Source organism: Colletotrichum costaricense (genome assembly GCF_030867565.1).
Source record: "Colletotrichum costaricense strain IMI 309622 chromosome Unknown Scaffold_23.1, whole genome shotgun sequence".
NCBI classification, from domain to species: Eukaryota; Fungi; Ascomycota; class Sordariomycetes; order Glomerellales; family Glomerellaceae; genus Colletotrichum; species Colletotrichum costaricense.
In genome coordinates this window covers 320,289-336,262 of record NW_026848252.1, presented here as the reverse complement: position 1 = coordinate 336,262, position 15,974 = coordinate 320,289, and the positions used below count along the sequence as shown (strand labels likewise).

At 55.3% G+C, this 15,974-nt stretch overlaps 3 protein-coding genes across 3 annotated transcripts; 2 read left to right on the top strand and 1 right to left on the bottom strand.

Moving 5' to 3' along the window:
* Positions 1-2,203: 2,203 nt before the first annotated feature.
* On the top strand, positions 2,204-3,034 carry CCOS01_15250 (uncharacterized protein; the record flags this gene model as incomplete). The annotated part of the gene is made up of 1 exon (XM_060463392.1): positions 2,204-3,034. The coding sequence occupies one exon, from the start codon at positions 2,204-2,206 to the stop codon at positions 3,032-3,034; it is 831 nt and encodes a 276-aa protein (XP_060305995.1).
* A 131-nt stretch (positions 3,035-3,165) lies between these two features.
* Positions 3,166-4,431, bottom strand: CCOS01_15249 (folate-binding protein YgfZ; the record flags this gene model as incomplete). Its single annotated transcript, XM_060463391.1, has 1 exon — positions 3,166-4,431. One exon carries the CDS (start codon positions 4,429-4,431, stop codon positions 3,166-3,168), a length of 1,266 nt encoding a protein of 421 aa, XP_060305994.1.
* A 1,762-nt stretch (positions 4,432-6,193) lies between these two features.
* On the top strand, positions 6,194-8,189 carry CCOS01_15248 (kelch repeat protein; the record flags this gene model as incomplete). Its single annotated transcript, XM_060463390.1, has 4 exons — positions 6,194-6,311; positions 6,369-7,173; positions 7,240-7,581; positions 7,655-8,189. 4 exons carry the CDS (start codon positions 6,194-6,196, stop codon positions 8,187-8,189), a joined length of 1,800 nt encoding a protein of 599 aa, XP_060305993.1.
* Positions 8,190-15,974: the final 7,785 nt, after the last annotated feature.

The window sequence follows — 15,974 nt, the reverse complement described above, 5'->3', positions numbered from 1 at the left end:
GCGTTTTTCTCGGCAGTGGTTAACCTCTTCCGGCGCTCAGTCGGAGTATGCTTCCTCCCCGATGTCCTAGCGTCCACCTGATTCCTTTGACAACCCGGGACTAAGGTTCAGGTAGTCCGCAATCTGACTTTACGCCGCCCTTTCCAGCTTCGTCGGAGACTGCAAATTCGCAGGAAAAACACTCCATCAGTGGCGGTCAACCGCATCTAGGTTCGCCAGCTTCAGTGTTAGACACCCATTCAATCGGTCTCATCAAATCCATCCAAGGACTTGAAGCCGTGGTGTGCCCTTATTCATGTCGGCCAAACGCATTGTCGGTCCAACGGCTGCCATCACACCCAGACCCAGACCGGTCATGGTAAAGGAGGAGAGCTCTCTCACCCTCGTGTTGCCCGTCATCCGCCGCCATTCCTTGGCAGGCGGGAATGTCAGCGTCAATCTGTCTCAACTTGAGACGTGGCGTTGAACAGAAGTTCTGAAACCAGGTTTTTCGCCTGTTGTGACGCTGCGGTGACTGCTCCGAAGCTGACGAGCCATACACTTTGTGGGCTGGAGGTCCACTATAGCCTCAAAGACGACTATGACCGCATCTACAATGTCTTTTTGACATACTTGAGAGAGAGACACAGTTGGACTCAAGTTCGACATCAACAGGCGCATAAGTCAAGCTGAACGTTCTCTCGAATGGGTTGACGAAGAGGCGCACTACCGCCCAAGCGAGGCCATTGCTCTCGTTAAAGCCATGGAGAGCGGTGGAACGATTGAGAAACTCGAGGCTAGCCGCATGAGCTACTCTCTGGCTGTAAGCGCTCCAGCCTCAGCGAGAACAGCTCCGGGGAAGAGGCTATTCCATCGTCTGGCACTGACCACGATAGCCGACAAAATTGGGTGGAAGAGGTTCGGCCTGCGAGTGGCTTGCTCCTCGCTTCGGTTGAAATCTTGGTTCCCCAAGACAGTTCGAGTTAGCTATCCGTAGTTCGTTCAACCCTTCTTCCTAAGCAATCTGCTCGGACAATGCATATTGGATGCTTTTGGTTAGGTCTTGGAGGTTGAACTCGTGGGAGGAAACAAAGGCTAGGGCATTCAGCATACGAACGCCACAAACCAAGATTCATGTGGACTCTTTAGAGAAGTCCAAGTCGGAAATTTGCTCACAGGATTGAGAGCAGGCAGTGGAAGATAGGTACACACTTGTGCCCATTCGATGCCCTCTTCTGCTTGCTCGCTTGCCTTGGTGGAGTCATAAATGTGGCCATGTAGGTATGGTACGCAAGGCATAATACTGGATGGGTGTGCTCCTGAGCCCTATATCAGAGTGCGATGCTTCGTTGCATGAGCAGAGACACTCTAAGCAGATGTGCAACGGACAAAAAGTAAGGGTCCCTGACCAGCAAGCAAAGTGCGAGGTGATGGTTTAGAGATTGAGTATTGTGTCCCTGTCGAATCCTTGCAGAACGGTTGAGAATGCCATGTGGTGTCAAGATCCGAATGGCTGCCAAGCAACGGCAACATTTGTGTGTACGGACGTAAAGTCGAGCAAGCCACGCGCGACGCCTGCTTGCTAGCCGTTTGTCGTCTTCATGGTCAACTCGACCCAGGAACCTGGAAGAAGGATGGGATATTCTCAATGACGGAAAAAGATTAGAATCGGATTTGTAGACCCAGAAAGCCGGTAGTAAGTATTCTCTTCACAATTTGGTTGGCTGAAACGCGAGGGTAGTCGGACATATCGAAATAAGATCATTGCGGGCGCACTATCTCTTTGGCTGCCGTTACTAGGTGATGGTATGTGGCTGTTGCTTCTATCTCACTTGCCATTCCAGGCTTTATGGTGGCATTCTTCCTGTCATTTCTTCACAATAAGAAGAATGAGGCTGAATGACGGGCAGTCTGAAGGCGAAAGCGGCGAGATCGGCGAAAAGGGATCCCAATGAAGGAGAAATGACATAGATAGAGAAAGGTGACTGACGATAGTCCTGTGGCGGTTGGAGTTGAGAAGAATGAAAGTTGGAGTACGGGCGTAAAAGTGCGTCCCCACTTTCCCCGACGTCCACCCAGTGCCACCATTCTCCACGCGCGCGAGCTGACGGAGAACCTTGGCAGCAGCCTCAAGGAACCACATGCAAAACTCCAACTTGCCACTTGCATCCCACCACCAGAATCCCATACACGTCAACGAAGCCAGCACGACATCCCGCCGAAAATGGACAACAACAAAGACCTCCTTGCCAAAGCAAAGGAGTACTCGTCCAACAACGTGGACCTCTACGACCTGCTACAGATCGACAGCACTGTCACTGAGGAGAAGGACGTCCGCCGCGCGTGGCGCAAACAGTCGCTCAACTACCACCCGGACAAGCTCAAAGACGCCTTTGACCCCGAGAAATGGGAGCTCATCGAGACGGCCCGCGACATCCTGCTCGACGCCGCCGCCCGCGCCGCATACGACAACGCCCGCAAGGCCGTCCTCCTGCGCAAGGCTGAGCGCGACCGCGTCCAGGGCCAGCGCAAGCGCCTCATTGACGAGCTCGAGGCCGCGGAGCAGGAGGGGAAAAGGCAGAAGCTCGCAGAGCAGGAAAGGGCGCGCGAGTTGGAGCGGGAGAGGGCGCGGCTTGCCGAAGAAGGGCGCCGGCGCATGGCGGAGGAGTCGGAGAGGTTCAAGCGGGAGAACCTGGAGCGGTTGGAGAGGGAGAGGGAGCCTGACGAATACGATGAGAAGCTGGCCGAGCTACAACAACGGCTGGACGAGAAGAGGCGACTCAAGGCCGAGAAGAAGGCGAGGAAGAAGGGCGGCGCAATGGGCGACGCTACTGCTGATGCGAGCACGCCTGTAGCAGCGAACACATCAGAACCAGCACCAAAACCGGCTTCATCAGCAGCACCCCCTAAATGGGAGGATCTCAAGGCACGAATGATTGCGGCTCAGAGACTCAAAGAAGCGAGAAAGGCTGCCGAGGCAGGTCAGGCGACTCAGGAAGAGGTCAAACAAAAATACGAGACTGTTCAGGCTCTCGACCCGAGGAATAAAGCCTAGACAGGCTCGGGATGGGTTTGGCTTGCGTTTGGTGGAGGAGATGATGGCGGACGAGGCCGCGGCGATTCAACTACGCGATTATACCCCTTTTTACTTTCTATTTTACAATACGAGCGGCACTGACTTTTCAGTTACCCAGATGCCTCGTTCAACCCGTTTCTCAACCACTCGGGCACGAATGCCTTGATCTTCACTGCGTTGTTCTGCTCACCGTCCCCCTCGCCCTCGCCCCACTTCAGCAAGAACTCGTTGGCGGGGTCAAAGGTGGACGCGGCCGTCTCGCCAGGTAAGACGACGTCCGTCATGATCTCCAGCCGGCACAGGCCCAGGCCGACGTTCCCGATGCCCTTGAGCCACTTGCCCGCGCTCCGCCCCTTCTTGCCAGACCTCCCGATGCTCGTCTCGCGCGGGATCGATTCCGCGGGCAGACCGCCCTCGGGCCCGCGATTCGCGGCGTCCTGGTCCGCTGCCTCGGGTCGGTACTGCAGCGTCTGGGGCGCCGCCCTGTCCACGTCGTAAATCATGCACGGCAGGATCCGCTTGCGCACCACGCCGCGGTGCTTGGTCCGGATCGTGAGCTCCTGCCCGACGTAGCATCCCTTGTGATAGTCGATCCCGTTCATGTAGTCCATATTCGTCTCCTGCGGCAGCGCGTGCTCCCGGATGACCTCGTCCTGGCCCTCGGCGACGCCCTGCAGGTACCGCCTGATGGTGTAGCTGTCCTCTGTCGTGACGTCCAGATCCAGTGCCAGCCCAGGCGGTGCCGCGGCCGCGTCCCCGCCCTGTATCACGCGATATCCCAACCCAGGCGTCCGCGGATCCTTGGTGATTGTGTCCAGCAGCGCGGTATCCGTCGTAACCGGCTTCCCGCTATCGTTCCAAGCGTGCCACACCGTCGCCTCGTCCGCCGCGAGCAGGCGCACGGTAAGCTTGGCGCGCAGCTTGTACCGCTTAATGTGCTTCGCCAGCCTCTCCGCCTCGTTGGCGTCCACTTCGATGAGGAACCGCGTGCCGGCCTGCTCCGACTCTGCCGCCGCCACGCTGCCGCCGAGGCCCGCGAGGTCTGGGTATATGAACACATCGTGCAGGACGCGGCCCGTGGCGTTGAGGAAGGCGGCGTAGAAGCCCGTCTTTCGCGCGCGGGCGGCCTCGGAGGCGATGTTGCCCGTGATGACGCCCTGGAGGAACTTGGCGGCGTCGGCGCCGGCTACGGAGATGAGGCGGCGCGAGGGGAGGGCAGCGTAGCCGGCGGAGGGGGGCGCTGGGGTTGGAGTCGTTGGGTTGGTACTCGAGTATTGTCGGCGCTGTTGTTGTTGGCGGCAGGCGCGGCAGACGAAGGATGTGGCGGACAGCTGCTTGCGCGCTGTGAGCGTCGCGTTGCGGGTTACGGTGTTCATCGTTGCAGGTCGGGCGGCCTTTGGAGCTAGGGGTACTTCAACACTAAGAAAGAAAATGTATCGAGGAAGGAAAGATAGAAGAAGATTAAATGATGTGTTGACTCAATCGGCGACCGAGCTCGCTGTGCGGCTATTCGAACACGCCCGCGCCCAGGATGTGGAATGGGAAAATTGTTTGGTTTGTCATGACGTCCTAGCTCCGGGACGCACGGGACTCTCGGCCCGGGGATAGGCCCCATGGTACTGGACAATGTCTAATGCCAGGGACGGAGGGTCGGACGGCGTTGCTCCGAGTTTCTGCCCCACTGGCGGAAGAGAGCTGTACTTATGGTGGAGACTGGAGAGGTTCGTCTCACTCTCGACCTGAGAGGAAGGGTTCCCCTCTGTATGGCCTGTGCTTTTCGAAGCTAAAGTGCTGCCTAGAGATGACGCTTTTCTTGCAACATCCTCCTTGGACCATGATATCGTTCAAAGTTTTCTATCGACAATGTACGAATATCCAGGTGGAACTGTTTCTGAAAAGGACCGACGACGCGCTGCTGCAGGTCAGGGCGACTGATGTCGGCATTGCTCACACTCGTTGCCTGGACGCACTAACTTGATGTGGAATACGATTCGACACAGCGCGCTTAGATTAAGTCAGCGATTACAACGTTTATATCCGTCCTCGCTCGGCAATAGTCAATACAGATACATTGGTGCCTGAGTTGGATTTATTTTATCAGTGTTGAGGCACATGGAAACCATCGTGGCTTTACCAAACTTGATCAGCTAATTGGCCTGGTGGACAACGATTCTACGTCTATGTCTCTCTCGCCTACCGCCATACGACCTGGAACATTGTCTTCCCTCTCTATGTCTCAGAATCACGACTGCCGGCCACCCGATATCCATGACGCAAATATCCAACAATGTCGAGCGGCGCCTTCGCGGCAGTGAGCCATGGGCGCAGCACACAGCGGGAGAGGCGTGCATTCCTCCTGGCAAGGCTGAAGGCACAGAGGCAATCGGAAGTGGGATTGTGACCCTGGTGGACTCCCAAATTTCCCTGGAATAACCAACCCCAGCAGGCACCCGCCAATGACAGCCATGTTGCCAGCGGTCCCAAGTAAGCACTAATGCTCGACGCCGCCCCGTGGCAGTGTGGGTGCCAAGGACGAGTGCGACAGACTGCCAGTGTCGCACCTATTCGCACCAAATCAGCTAATTTTTCCCGTGCCGAATACCAGACTACCGTTTGAAACCCCCATAAATCGCTGTACGGGGATGATGGATCAGCAACTTGTAGGAGGGCCGGGCCCCTGGGGTTCACCGTTCACCACTCAAAAGAGTCGAGATTGACTGGAGGATCAGGGGTATGGAAGGGCAATGATCAATCCCGTCACCTCGAGCGGATCCCCGCCCGAATCCTACGAATATCAGGTGTCTGGTCCCAATGCTACCCTCCCTTGTCTTGCAGAAAAGCATCGAGACATGTTCTTCTCGCGCTGCTTCCCGCTCGCGCCACACTTTCGTCTCTAACCATCTTTCTCTCTCTCGATTTTCGTCTGTGATCGTCACTTGGGGGATGAGTTGATCTCGCGTCTGAAGGATTTTCTCTCGTTTGTGGTACGGGTACTCACTCCTAGGGGCGGCGACCTTCATTACACGCCGTAGTCTGCGCGCATCAACCAGGTTGAGAAGCGGCGAGTCGATCGCGGGACAACACCGAGGATCATCGCGACGTTCGCATTTCACAGCGAATTCTTCGACCATACCCATCATGGTATCGCGATCATGGCTGGCGGCGTTCCTCGCCGTTGGACAGCTTTCTTCTATCTGTAGCGCGCAAGTGGATGTCCCCTCAGTCAACAACTTTCGCAGAAGAGTCTTTGCTCGAGGTAAGCTTCGGCCTTATGTGCTCTCTCAAGACACAGGGCATCACTAACGAACACCAGCGTCGGTCATTGGCAATTGGGTCTATTACGATGGAGGTGAAGTATCACAGGTCATCAGCGGGTTGAGTCCCCAGTCACAATGGCGGCCCTCCAACCCGACAAACACGACGCTCTCAATCGACCTCACCAAATCATGGACGCCAGAGGACGTGGAAATCAAGGAAACCTCCAAGTCGGCTCCCAAAATGATGAGACAGGCCATCTTCACCGACAACTCGTCAGACTCCTTTTACATCTGGGGCGGCTTCACCTCCTACGGCGCCAAAATCCCAGACGCGAAACTCTGGCACTTCACCCCGGACGGCAGCGGCGGCGGTCAATGGGGCACCGTCCTCCCGCACGGCAACACCGCCTTCACGGCCCTCACCCGCTCTCAGGGCGGCGCCTTTGTCAGCACCAAGGATTCCGGCTTCTACTTTGGAGGGTTCTCCGATTCCGGGTCCGACCCGAACCCCAACGGCCCCGTGCCGGGCTTTTTGCAGTTCAACTACACGGCGACGGACACGGCGTGGACAAACAACTCGGACAGCGTGCCCTACTCCGACTACGGCACTCTTGTAGGCGCCACGGCGCACTACGCGCCGTACGGGCCGAACGGATTGATTATGATTTTCGGCGGAGGATCGCACGTCATTGGGACCGGCCAGAGCGTGGATAACGTGGGCTATCTCAGCTTCAGCACGATTTACTTCATGGACCCCGTCACCAAGGTGTGGTATACCCAACAGACGAGCGGCAACGCCCCGGGCCCACGCATGTGGCACTGCACCGTCGGAGCCCAGGGTCCCAACAACACATACGAGATGTAGGTTCTTCTTGATAACTCTGCCAGAAAAACCTCAGTCTTGAAAAGATGCTAACCCATCATCAGCTTCATGTACGGCGGCAGCAACATCGCAAACAAGGAAACCTTTGACGAGGTCTACATCCTCTCACTCCCCGGCTTCGTCTGGCAAAAGGCAAACTACACCTCCGCGGCCCCGCGCGACACGCAATCGTGCGTCGTCGCCGGCCAGCGCCAGATGATCACGTTCGGCGGCGTCAACAGGATGGCCAATAACGCCAACTCGACCCTCTTCTTCAACGAGGAAGATTCCTTCCGCCAGGGCGTCGGCGTCTTCGACCTCACGGCGCTGTCGTGGAAGGACACGTACGAGCCCACGGCCGCCGCGTACGATTCGCCCGACGTCGTCAAGGCTTGGTACAATGAGGGGTGAGTTCTGATCCCATTCTCCCTTTAGACAACATATTATCTAGAGTGTAGTCCCGCTGACTTTTTGTTGCAGTAACCTCGCCAGCGTCCAGTACGGCTCGGGCGTCGAAGCTCTCATGAACTACGGCAAATCCGGATCAGGCTCGAGCTCAGGTTCAGGTTCCGGTTCCGGCTCCGGCTCCAGCACCAGCTCCGACTCGAAATCCTCCAACACGGGCGCCATCGCCGGCGGCGTGGTAGGCGGCGTAGCCGGCGTCGCCCTCATCGGCCTAGCCGCATTCTTCCTCATGAGGCGGCGGAAGCACAAGAAGGTCCCGACGGAAGAAACCGGTCCCAACGCGGTCGAAGCCCCGGGCTCGGCGGCCTACTATGATAACAACAACAACCACAATGCCGGGATGCAGCAGCACCAGCAGACGGCCTACTCGCCGGGCCCCGCCCCGTCAATGACGACGGCGCCGTCGGAGCTCCAGGGGGAGTACAGGGACCACTCGCCGTTCTCGGGCAGCGACGTGCCGCCCAAGATGATGCAGCCTCCCGAGATGGATGCGGGGGAGCCGCGGCACTATTACGCGGCGGAGCTGGACGGGACGGAGGCGCGGAAGTGAGGTTAGTTAGCACTGAGGGCTGGCTGACTGAATGTTTTGGGTATCCTTTGAGGGGAGGAAAGGTACCTGGACTGGAAGAAATATAATTCATGATGAGATGTGGAAAAGTTCAAGGCCGAAGTAATGTTTCTAGGAAAAATATAGACTTTGTAGTATACACTGTCGATAATACCCTGCCTGAGAGAAGGCACATGATGAGACTTGCGTTTTCTAGAATACATGTAGCTTACTTGCCCTCGGCCCATGAAAACAATGAACTTGAATATGACAACCATCACTCCCGGTGTCCAGCTAGGCATCAAGGGCATGGGGAGAGTAAATCAGGACGCTTGAGGTACCTTCAGGACGCCCGATTAGCTTTACGGTGCAGACACCTGATCGCTGCGCTCAGCCTGTATGCCATCATCGTACTTAGAAGATTGCAGGCTGAGTGGTTCCCACAAAGCCTCTGTTGCGTTTCTCCATGTCTCATAGCAATCCTAGGCTGCAAGGGGTAAGGAGCATCTGCTCTACCCTCTTCTGACAGTGGCCCCCCTTCCAGTCGATGGTGCCGCCTTTGAACTCGCCCTCGTTGCGTATCGTCGTGGATTCCACAGTGAGCGTGGTCGACTGCCTTTGGGAACCACTCAACATAGCCAAGCAGCATCTATCTTCCTTGTTCTCTAGAGCTTACCTGAAGATTTAGGGTGTTACGATGTTATCACGACCCTCAGCTAGGTATTGTACTGCACCGTGAGGGGTGAAGCGCTAACAGAGGCCAGACCCTGGTGAAGAGCATCAATTTCTATATCATATCTCTTTTCACAAACGGAGTCTGCGGTATGCGTTGAGATTCTGTGGACGTGACGGATGCTGTCCACAGGCTGGCCAGAATCTATGCATACCGAAGCATACACTGGGTACTTGGTGAGCTGAAAGAAGCCGGTTTTCGTGGATTCTGAGCAACGGGAACGGCTGGAAAGGATGTCATTAAGGTTTCACGCATGCTAGCCAACTTTTGGGTTTGCCCATTCATGTAGGGGCCGTCGATTTGTCCATTCGGGAGGGGTCGTAGGAATCTGGAAGAAATAAGGTGGTCAGAGGAAAAGTAGTCAGAAGATTTTAGGCACCAGATGAATCGACAAAACACACTACGACTAAATCACTCTGCAGGCTATCGGGAAACCTAAGTGACAGGTTTATTCGTTTGCCGAGTGACTTTCGTTCCCCTCGGCAGTTGGCATGTGTGATCTGCAATCGCATGACCGATTTACAGAGGTTGTGATGGTGGCCTTCTTCACTCGTGGTAGTCATGACCAACGAGATGATGACGTGCCTATTAGATTTACATAGAGATCGGTCGAGCATACTATTCATGACTCAACCATTGGTAATGTTTACATGGGGAACACTTTGAGATACCGCCTCCAGCCGAGAAGAATTCAGCATGGCTTTTTTTCTCTCTTCGTCCAGCTGGGCGTAACGTGTAAGTTGAGTTCCCACATAGGGAGACGTGGCGTCGGGGAAATGCCAGCTACAAGGTGCTGTGAGACAGACACCATAGCTCGCGCGTATTTGTCGGACTGGGCTGTCGAGATGTTCCTAGTCTATGACTGGAGCAATATACTGCTGAATGATGAGCTCACACGGACCGACGCAACCTACAGGAACGGCCAGACCTCCAAGGTCGGGGCCCGATAGGCTAACACTACACCCATACCAACTATTCTCGATAAATTCCTGACCACAACTGACAAAGTCACAACAGCGGCGGCCAAGTCTAGCCATCACTGCTCTTCAGCGCCCCCGTATCCTAGCCAGCTGTGCGCCTTGGAGTGGACCACCTCTGGCCCCCCTTCGACGCAGGAGAAGTCCGTCACGAGCATCACGATGTGTAAACTAGAACCTTGGGCCCTCGGATACAGCAGGTTCCGATCCGTGTGTATGAAGGCGTATAGCTTCTGCTTTACTAACACGGTGGCGGATCGGGTTGGGACCGATGTGGAGGTTGCCAACGGTGGTACGCATCTTAATCAACCTCTCGTATCCAACGTGACTACTACTTTGGACTTGAATGAGGGTACGACTTTGATTCAGGGCAAAATGCTCATCTTCAAATAGAAACTAGTAACTATTCAGGGAAGGGGATATAAGGGAAAGGATATATTGAATATACTAGACTTTACAACGGCATATAGGCTCCGGTTTAGGAAGTGCGATCGTTGAGGCTCTCTTCTCCGCCGGTTTCATGCTCGCAGACAAGCAGGCTATAAGAACCAATTGTCGTACAACCGGACCCAAGTTATCTACTCCTAATGAAGTCTTTGGCCTGGCTGGTGGTAAGGACTAAGGGGATACATGGGAGACAAATCATCGCCCTGATGACAGATGATTCAATTTCAAAAAGGAAAAGCAAGGAAGGAGAGGCAATGCTGACCTCACAATTCGGGCCCCTGCCCGGAATCGAACAGGGCGAACCTCAGTTAACCCGTACTCTGATTTCGTTGGAGTATCAGGTTATTCCACCATTTCACTACCTCGCACGCAGTTTTGATCTGACCCGCCAACCGTAAACGGGCGCCCCTGAGCTGGTGATAGGAAACGACGCCGAGGGGGTATAAGTAAGGTTTAGCGAAGGTGAATGGTTCACCCGCGGGTGGGAGGAGCTAGAAGGCTCACAAAGACATAGAGGTGAGAAGGAGCGATGCTGGTGCCGGTGGCTGAAGCTGTAGTTGAACACCATCAACTGCCACGACAGGCTTGACGATCTCTCACCAGCGAAACATAGTCTCGGCCAAAGACCACTCGGCCGAGTAAACGGGATGACGGAACCCCTTCTCGAAAAGGACCCTGACGACCCTGTCGAGACGGGTCCCGGAGCCTTGGATCCTAAAGCTCATCGGGCGAAAGAAGTTACGTCAAGTCTCTTCGCCGTTCATCGAGGAAGCAACTCGGCGATCCGTGGTCCCGATCCCAACGTCCTCCCTGTAGGGGTACACCACGCACCAAACTGGTACACACCACCTCGCCGATCACACTTTCGCCTCAATACCGCAAATCATGACAGCATCACTCCCGCCTCGGCGCCGAAAGGGATGGGAAAACAACCACCTTTGATGCCGGATAACCGCGTCCCAAAACGTGGAATGAATCTAGCCCGCCGTCCGAACCACCCCCCGTTGGAATCATCTCGCGTCAAACCCAAGTAAGAGGATCAACGCCTCTAAAGCTCTAATGACTTCATCACTTTTAGGGGTCCAAAAAACCGGGACCCGCGGGAAGGGGAGCTCATCTAAGTGGTGAACGTCTAAAATATGGGTCCATGGGGTGTCCCGGACTTTGGCTTCTCCCCGAAGAGCCGGGTTCCTTGTGCTGTGCGCCGTGCCGCTCTCAAACCCGCGGGTTTTACACTTTACGGTAATGCTTCTGCTTTCTCTGCCTCAAACCCAAGCCTACCAGGTAATTAGAACGAAGCTAGGGTGAGCTGAGGTAAGCGGATGGTAGGGCGGAAAACCGATGGCCTTGGGATGGAGCTTGTCTGGCGGATCACCCTCTGAGTGTACTACATACGTAGGTTTGTCTCTTCTGTGCGGTCGTCGGGGTTGCACAGGTCTGCGAACTCCGCTCCGCGCCGAGAGTTCCCCTCTATGAGCCCACGCTTTGTCTATTGCGCACCCCACGCGGGGTTAAGAGCGAGTGCGACAACGCGGCGCACGCCTTTACTGCACGAACCTGTAGTGGTCTTTGAGATGTTCGGAGTATGAATGCAGAGTACGGATACGCTGTATCTGGATAGAGGTGGTAAGATGGTGAGGTTTACAGCCATAGGTAGAGTGTGAGCTACGCCATCATGGGATGCAAGTCAGGTCGTCAAAAGGCACGGTCACGTTCGTCCAGTCAGGCGGTATCTGTAATCGCGTCCCGGTACCACCCATCCATCCGTCAACTCGTCTCATCGGACACACCAGTCTCTGCTTGAGACGACCAACCTTGACTCTGGAACCCATCAGATGACTGGTGTACGGGTACGCACTCGACTTTCTTCCACGGCAGACCGTTTCGTTTCCGAGAGAGACATGCAGGCGCAAACCAATGTCAGGAACCCGGGTTCACGGGCCAACTCTTGTTTCCTCCCGACGGAGAGAGACAGTGTGCTCGTTGCGCGAACCGCTGGCCTGGGTAGCCGAAAGGTAAACGTGTCTCGTGATCCGGACGGCCTTGACGGTTGTGGAGATGGCCGTCCTTCGGTGCCGAGGGCGGAAGTGGGATTGATCTCATGAGCTTCCTGGTGGAGAGGGGGCACCTGGAGCATGGCGCAGCGAGCCACGCACTACTGTTTTGCTTCAGAATGCGACATCTCCCCCGTTTGAAGATACATATTTCTGGGGACACGACCGATGAAGCTCTTGTGGCCCCTCAGATCGTAGACTCTCTTGGGCTCAAGCGATTCTGATTCAGATGATAGTCTAACAGTCTAGCTGTCAATAACGGACAGATGATGCTTGGCAGCCCGGAAAGGTACTCGCACGAACTGACAAATCCGCCCCAGTGAACTCGGCCGCGACCAACAAACACAAATCCAGCACGTTCTGCGGATCTTCGCAACAGAGAGGTGCGGCCCGCTGCTTGCATTTCCTCACGTTTTGAAAGGCAGGGAGGGGGAGGGGGTGGGTGTATGAATGTCAAATTCTGTCTCTGATTTCCAAGCCAACAGTCCTTTTTTGCTCGAACCAGTCATCGGACGCTCGGACAAAGTGTGGGAGAATCCTTGGCAGCCGTGGCAGGAACGGAGTTAGTACATACATACAAGTAGTGCTGGGCACCTGGATGACTGATGAATAATTCGGCTTCGGCTTACGATATCAGCCCCCACGGCTTTGCACAGTTTGAGGCCCATTTGCTATATGCTAAAACCACACCCCTTTATGCACAAAGCGGATAAGGTAGGAAAGACCCATACTTCTCGGCCCCCGGGCTCCAGCCGTCCAAGGGGAGAGATGGACCCCCGCCAGGTTCTGGACTTACGGATTACAAAGTGAGATTAACTCCAATGCCAAGCAATCACCCATCTGCACCTGGCACTGGCAGAGCGGCGGTGGGGATAGATAAGCGGAGGGAGAAGAAAGATGCGGCGGCGCAGGCAGCACGAATCCAATCCAATACAAGGCCACCATCGCGAAATTTCAGGGCCGGCCACGGTGAGTGACTCAAAAACTCCGAGTGGTGTGGGGAGCGGACAGCCTCGCTTCCCTTGACCACATTGGAATTTCCCATCTTTCATCGACGAGCATCGACGACTCATCAGTCAATAGTCACGATCGAATGCTCACGATCTCCTTGCACAAAATTCTCATTCTGACCCCTTGCCTTGAGGGAAGAAGAACTCCACCGTTCTGCGTAAAGATGCTCCGCCGTGCCGAAGGACTCGCAGTCACAGGCTCTGGGCTGGCTGCACTCCCCTTCCCCCTTCCGCACCGCCGCCCGCCCGAAACAATCCCATCCACCGCACCCCGGCGGAGACGGGGGTGGGATATGTCGTGGAGCGGCGGTATGTTAGAGAACGATGGATCCTCGCGGTGCGGGCACAGATGCGGGCGAACACCTCGTCCAGTCGTCCAACTTTCAAGCGAGCACTCACTGGCAATCTTTACTGCGTATTCTCGCGAAGAGAGTCGAGACCTTTTTCCATTATCCACAGAACCGAGTTGATCTTGGAAATTCTGGACCTTGGATTTTCCTACGTTCCCACTGCACAGCGTAATTCAGCGGATCCAAATTGTCACTACCTCAGATCCCCCTTATCAAGCAGATCATGAACCCTAGAAAAAGGCACAACCCGCAAGTCCGCGACCAAGAGCCGTGGAGTTTGCGGATACATGGAGTATCCGTAGGAATGAATTGATTACATGCGCGCGTGAAGATCTTGCCCAGCCTTCGGACGCCGTGGCCGTAGTACCTTCCGTCCGCACACACACAATCCAATCTTCCTCTTATCTGATCTACCTTATCGATAAGACCAGGTGATTCCCAATGGAAGCATGGAAGATCAGATCGCCCTTCTCAAAATTCGCCATCGTGACCTCAGCATTCCCCACGTGCGGGCCGCACCCCTCATGCTCCAAAGTATCGACGTGATTGAAATCGACAATCACAGGTCGTCATCACGCGATCTATCCGTACACTGCGGAGTAGACAGACGCGATTGCGTGCGCGAGGCGAGAACAGAAGGACACTCGATCTACGGATATGCCATTGTGCACAATTGACACTTTGTCGAGGGTAAACTCCCTTCCCTGCTCTCCACCCTCGCCTACAGCCTCAAATGATCGACGGGGGGGAGACGCAAGCAGGACAAGCAAGGCAGATAGGGTCCAGGACTCCAGATTGCAGCCCTTCATTCTGAGTCTGGCCCCCCTCCTCGCGCCCTGAACCGAAAAAAAACCCCACGCCCGCAGGACTTTCAAGGCCCCCCTTCCCCCCAGGTCCCAGTGATTGATATCAATCCTCGTCGAATGAAGCCCTGCTCGCCAGCGTGTCTTTGTCTCATTCTCTACTGGGGGTTGATGAGATGAGGTGTCAAACTTGTCAATCGCTCATTCAACCTGTACGCACTTTGTCCAGGTAGGTACTCAGGCACCGCTTTGACATTTTTCCCCTTCGCCTTGCTCTCCAAGAAATAAGAAAAGAGGTAAACCCCCAGTCCATCCAGTCACGAACCTCGAGAGCCCAGCAAAGAGGTTGGGGCCAATTTCCCATAATGCTTGTAAAACCTGTCTAGGGGGGCCCGTCGCCTCAAAATCCGTCCAGGAACCCGAACCCTTTCAAGGCTTCACCGCCCTGCCTTACCTTTGGGTTTGTGGTTTTTTTTTTTCACTTTCCCATGCTGCCTGCCGTGTTGAGGCCCCCTCCCTTTCTCTCACCCGCAGGTAGGGTAGACTAGGTAAAGTATCCCCTCCCCCCGGGATCGATAAAGGGACAGCATATACTTCGTACCCGAACGGGAGGCGGTCAAGTAAATACACCATCGTGGGACTCCCGCACCGCCGCCAAGTGCGACGGACGGGTGGGTGTTTGTCAGACCTAGACATCTAGGCCGGTACGCTACTCTCACATGGTGCGATTCGATTATTTTTCCATCCATTCCACTCCATACACCGAGAAAACACGGAATCTTGCCGAGACTTTTGGTATCGACTCGAGTCGGGGCACCTACAATCTAGATAGTCCTGTAAAATCTGCAATCCAACTCACAGGTGCATATCCGCTGGCGTCGTTTGTCGCGATATCCGTACCACCCCCTCACGAAACCCAACCTAACCCGCGGGATTCAAAACGTCCCCTTCGATCGGGAAGAAACAACGCAAGTGAAACAGAAACAAGCGTGCCTGCTGTCTCGTCACACTCAAGCTCTACGTTATCCGTACCTACCTCACCTTACTTCCACACACTTCTGAATTAGGCTTTCCGTAGCCGAGACTGGCGATCAAAAAAGATGGATTCGACTGCACGCATAGTAACTGACCGCATGCCGGTGTGCCTGCCGTTAGTCTACCTCCCTCACTCCCGCCGACGCTGCCGGTTCGGCCAAGGCTTCCGACGGGCGGGCGGGAAAAAAACTGGATCGGCAGAGTGCACCACCACCTTACCACCTACCACCATCAACACTACCGTTAAGCCGTCCCGTCGGCGTGCATGCCTCTCACGAGTCACACCTTCTTCCTTATCGCCGGCCGTGTCGGCTCAATCGCGAACCTGCCGATCCGCGTGCCAGCGAAGTCGGACGCTGAAGACATGGTGGTTGCCGGC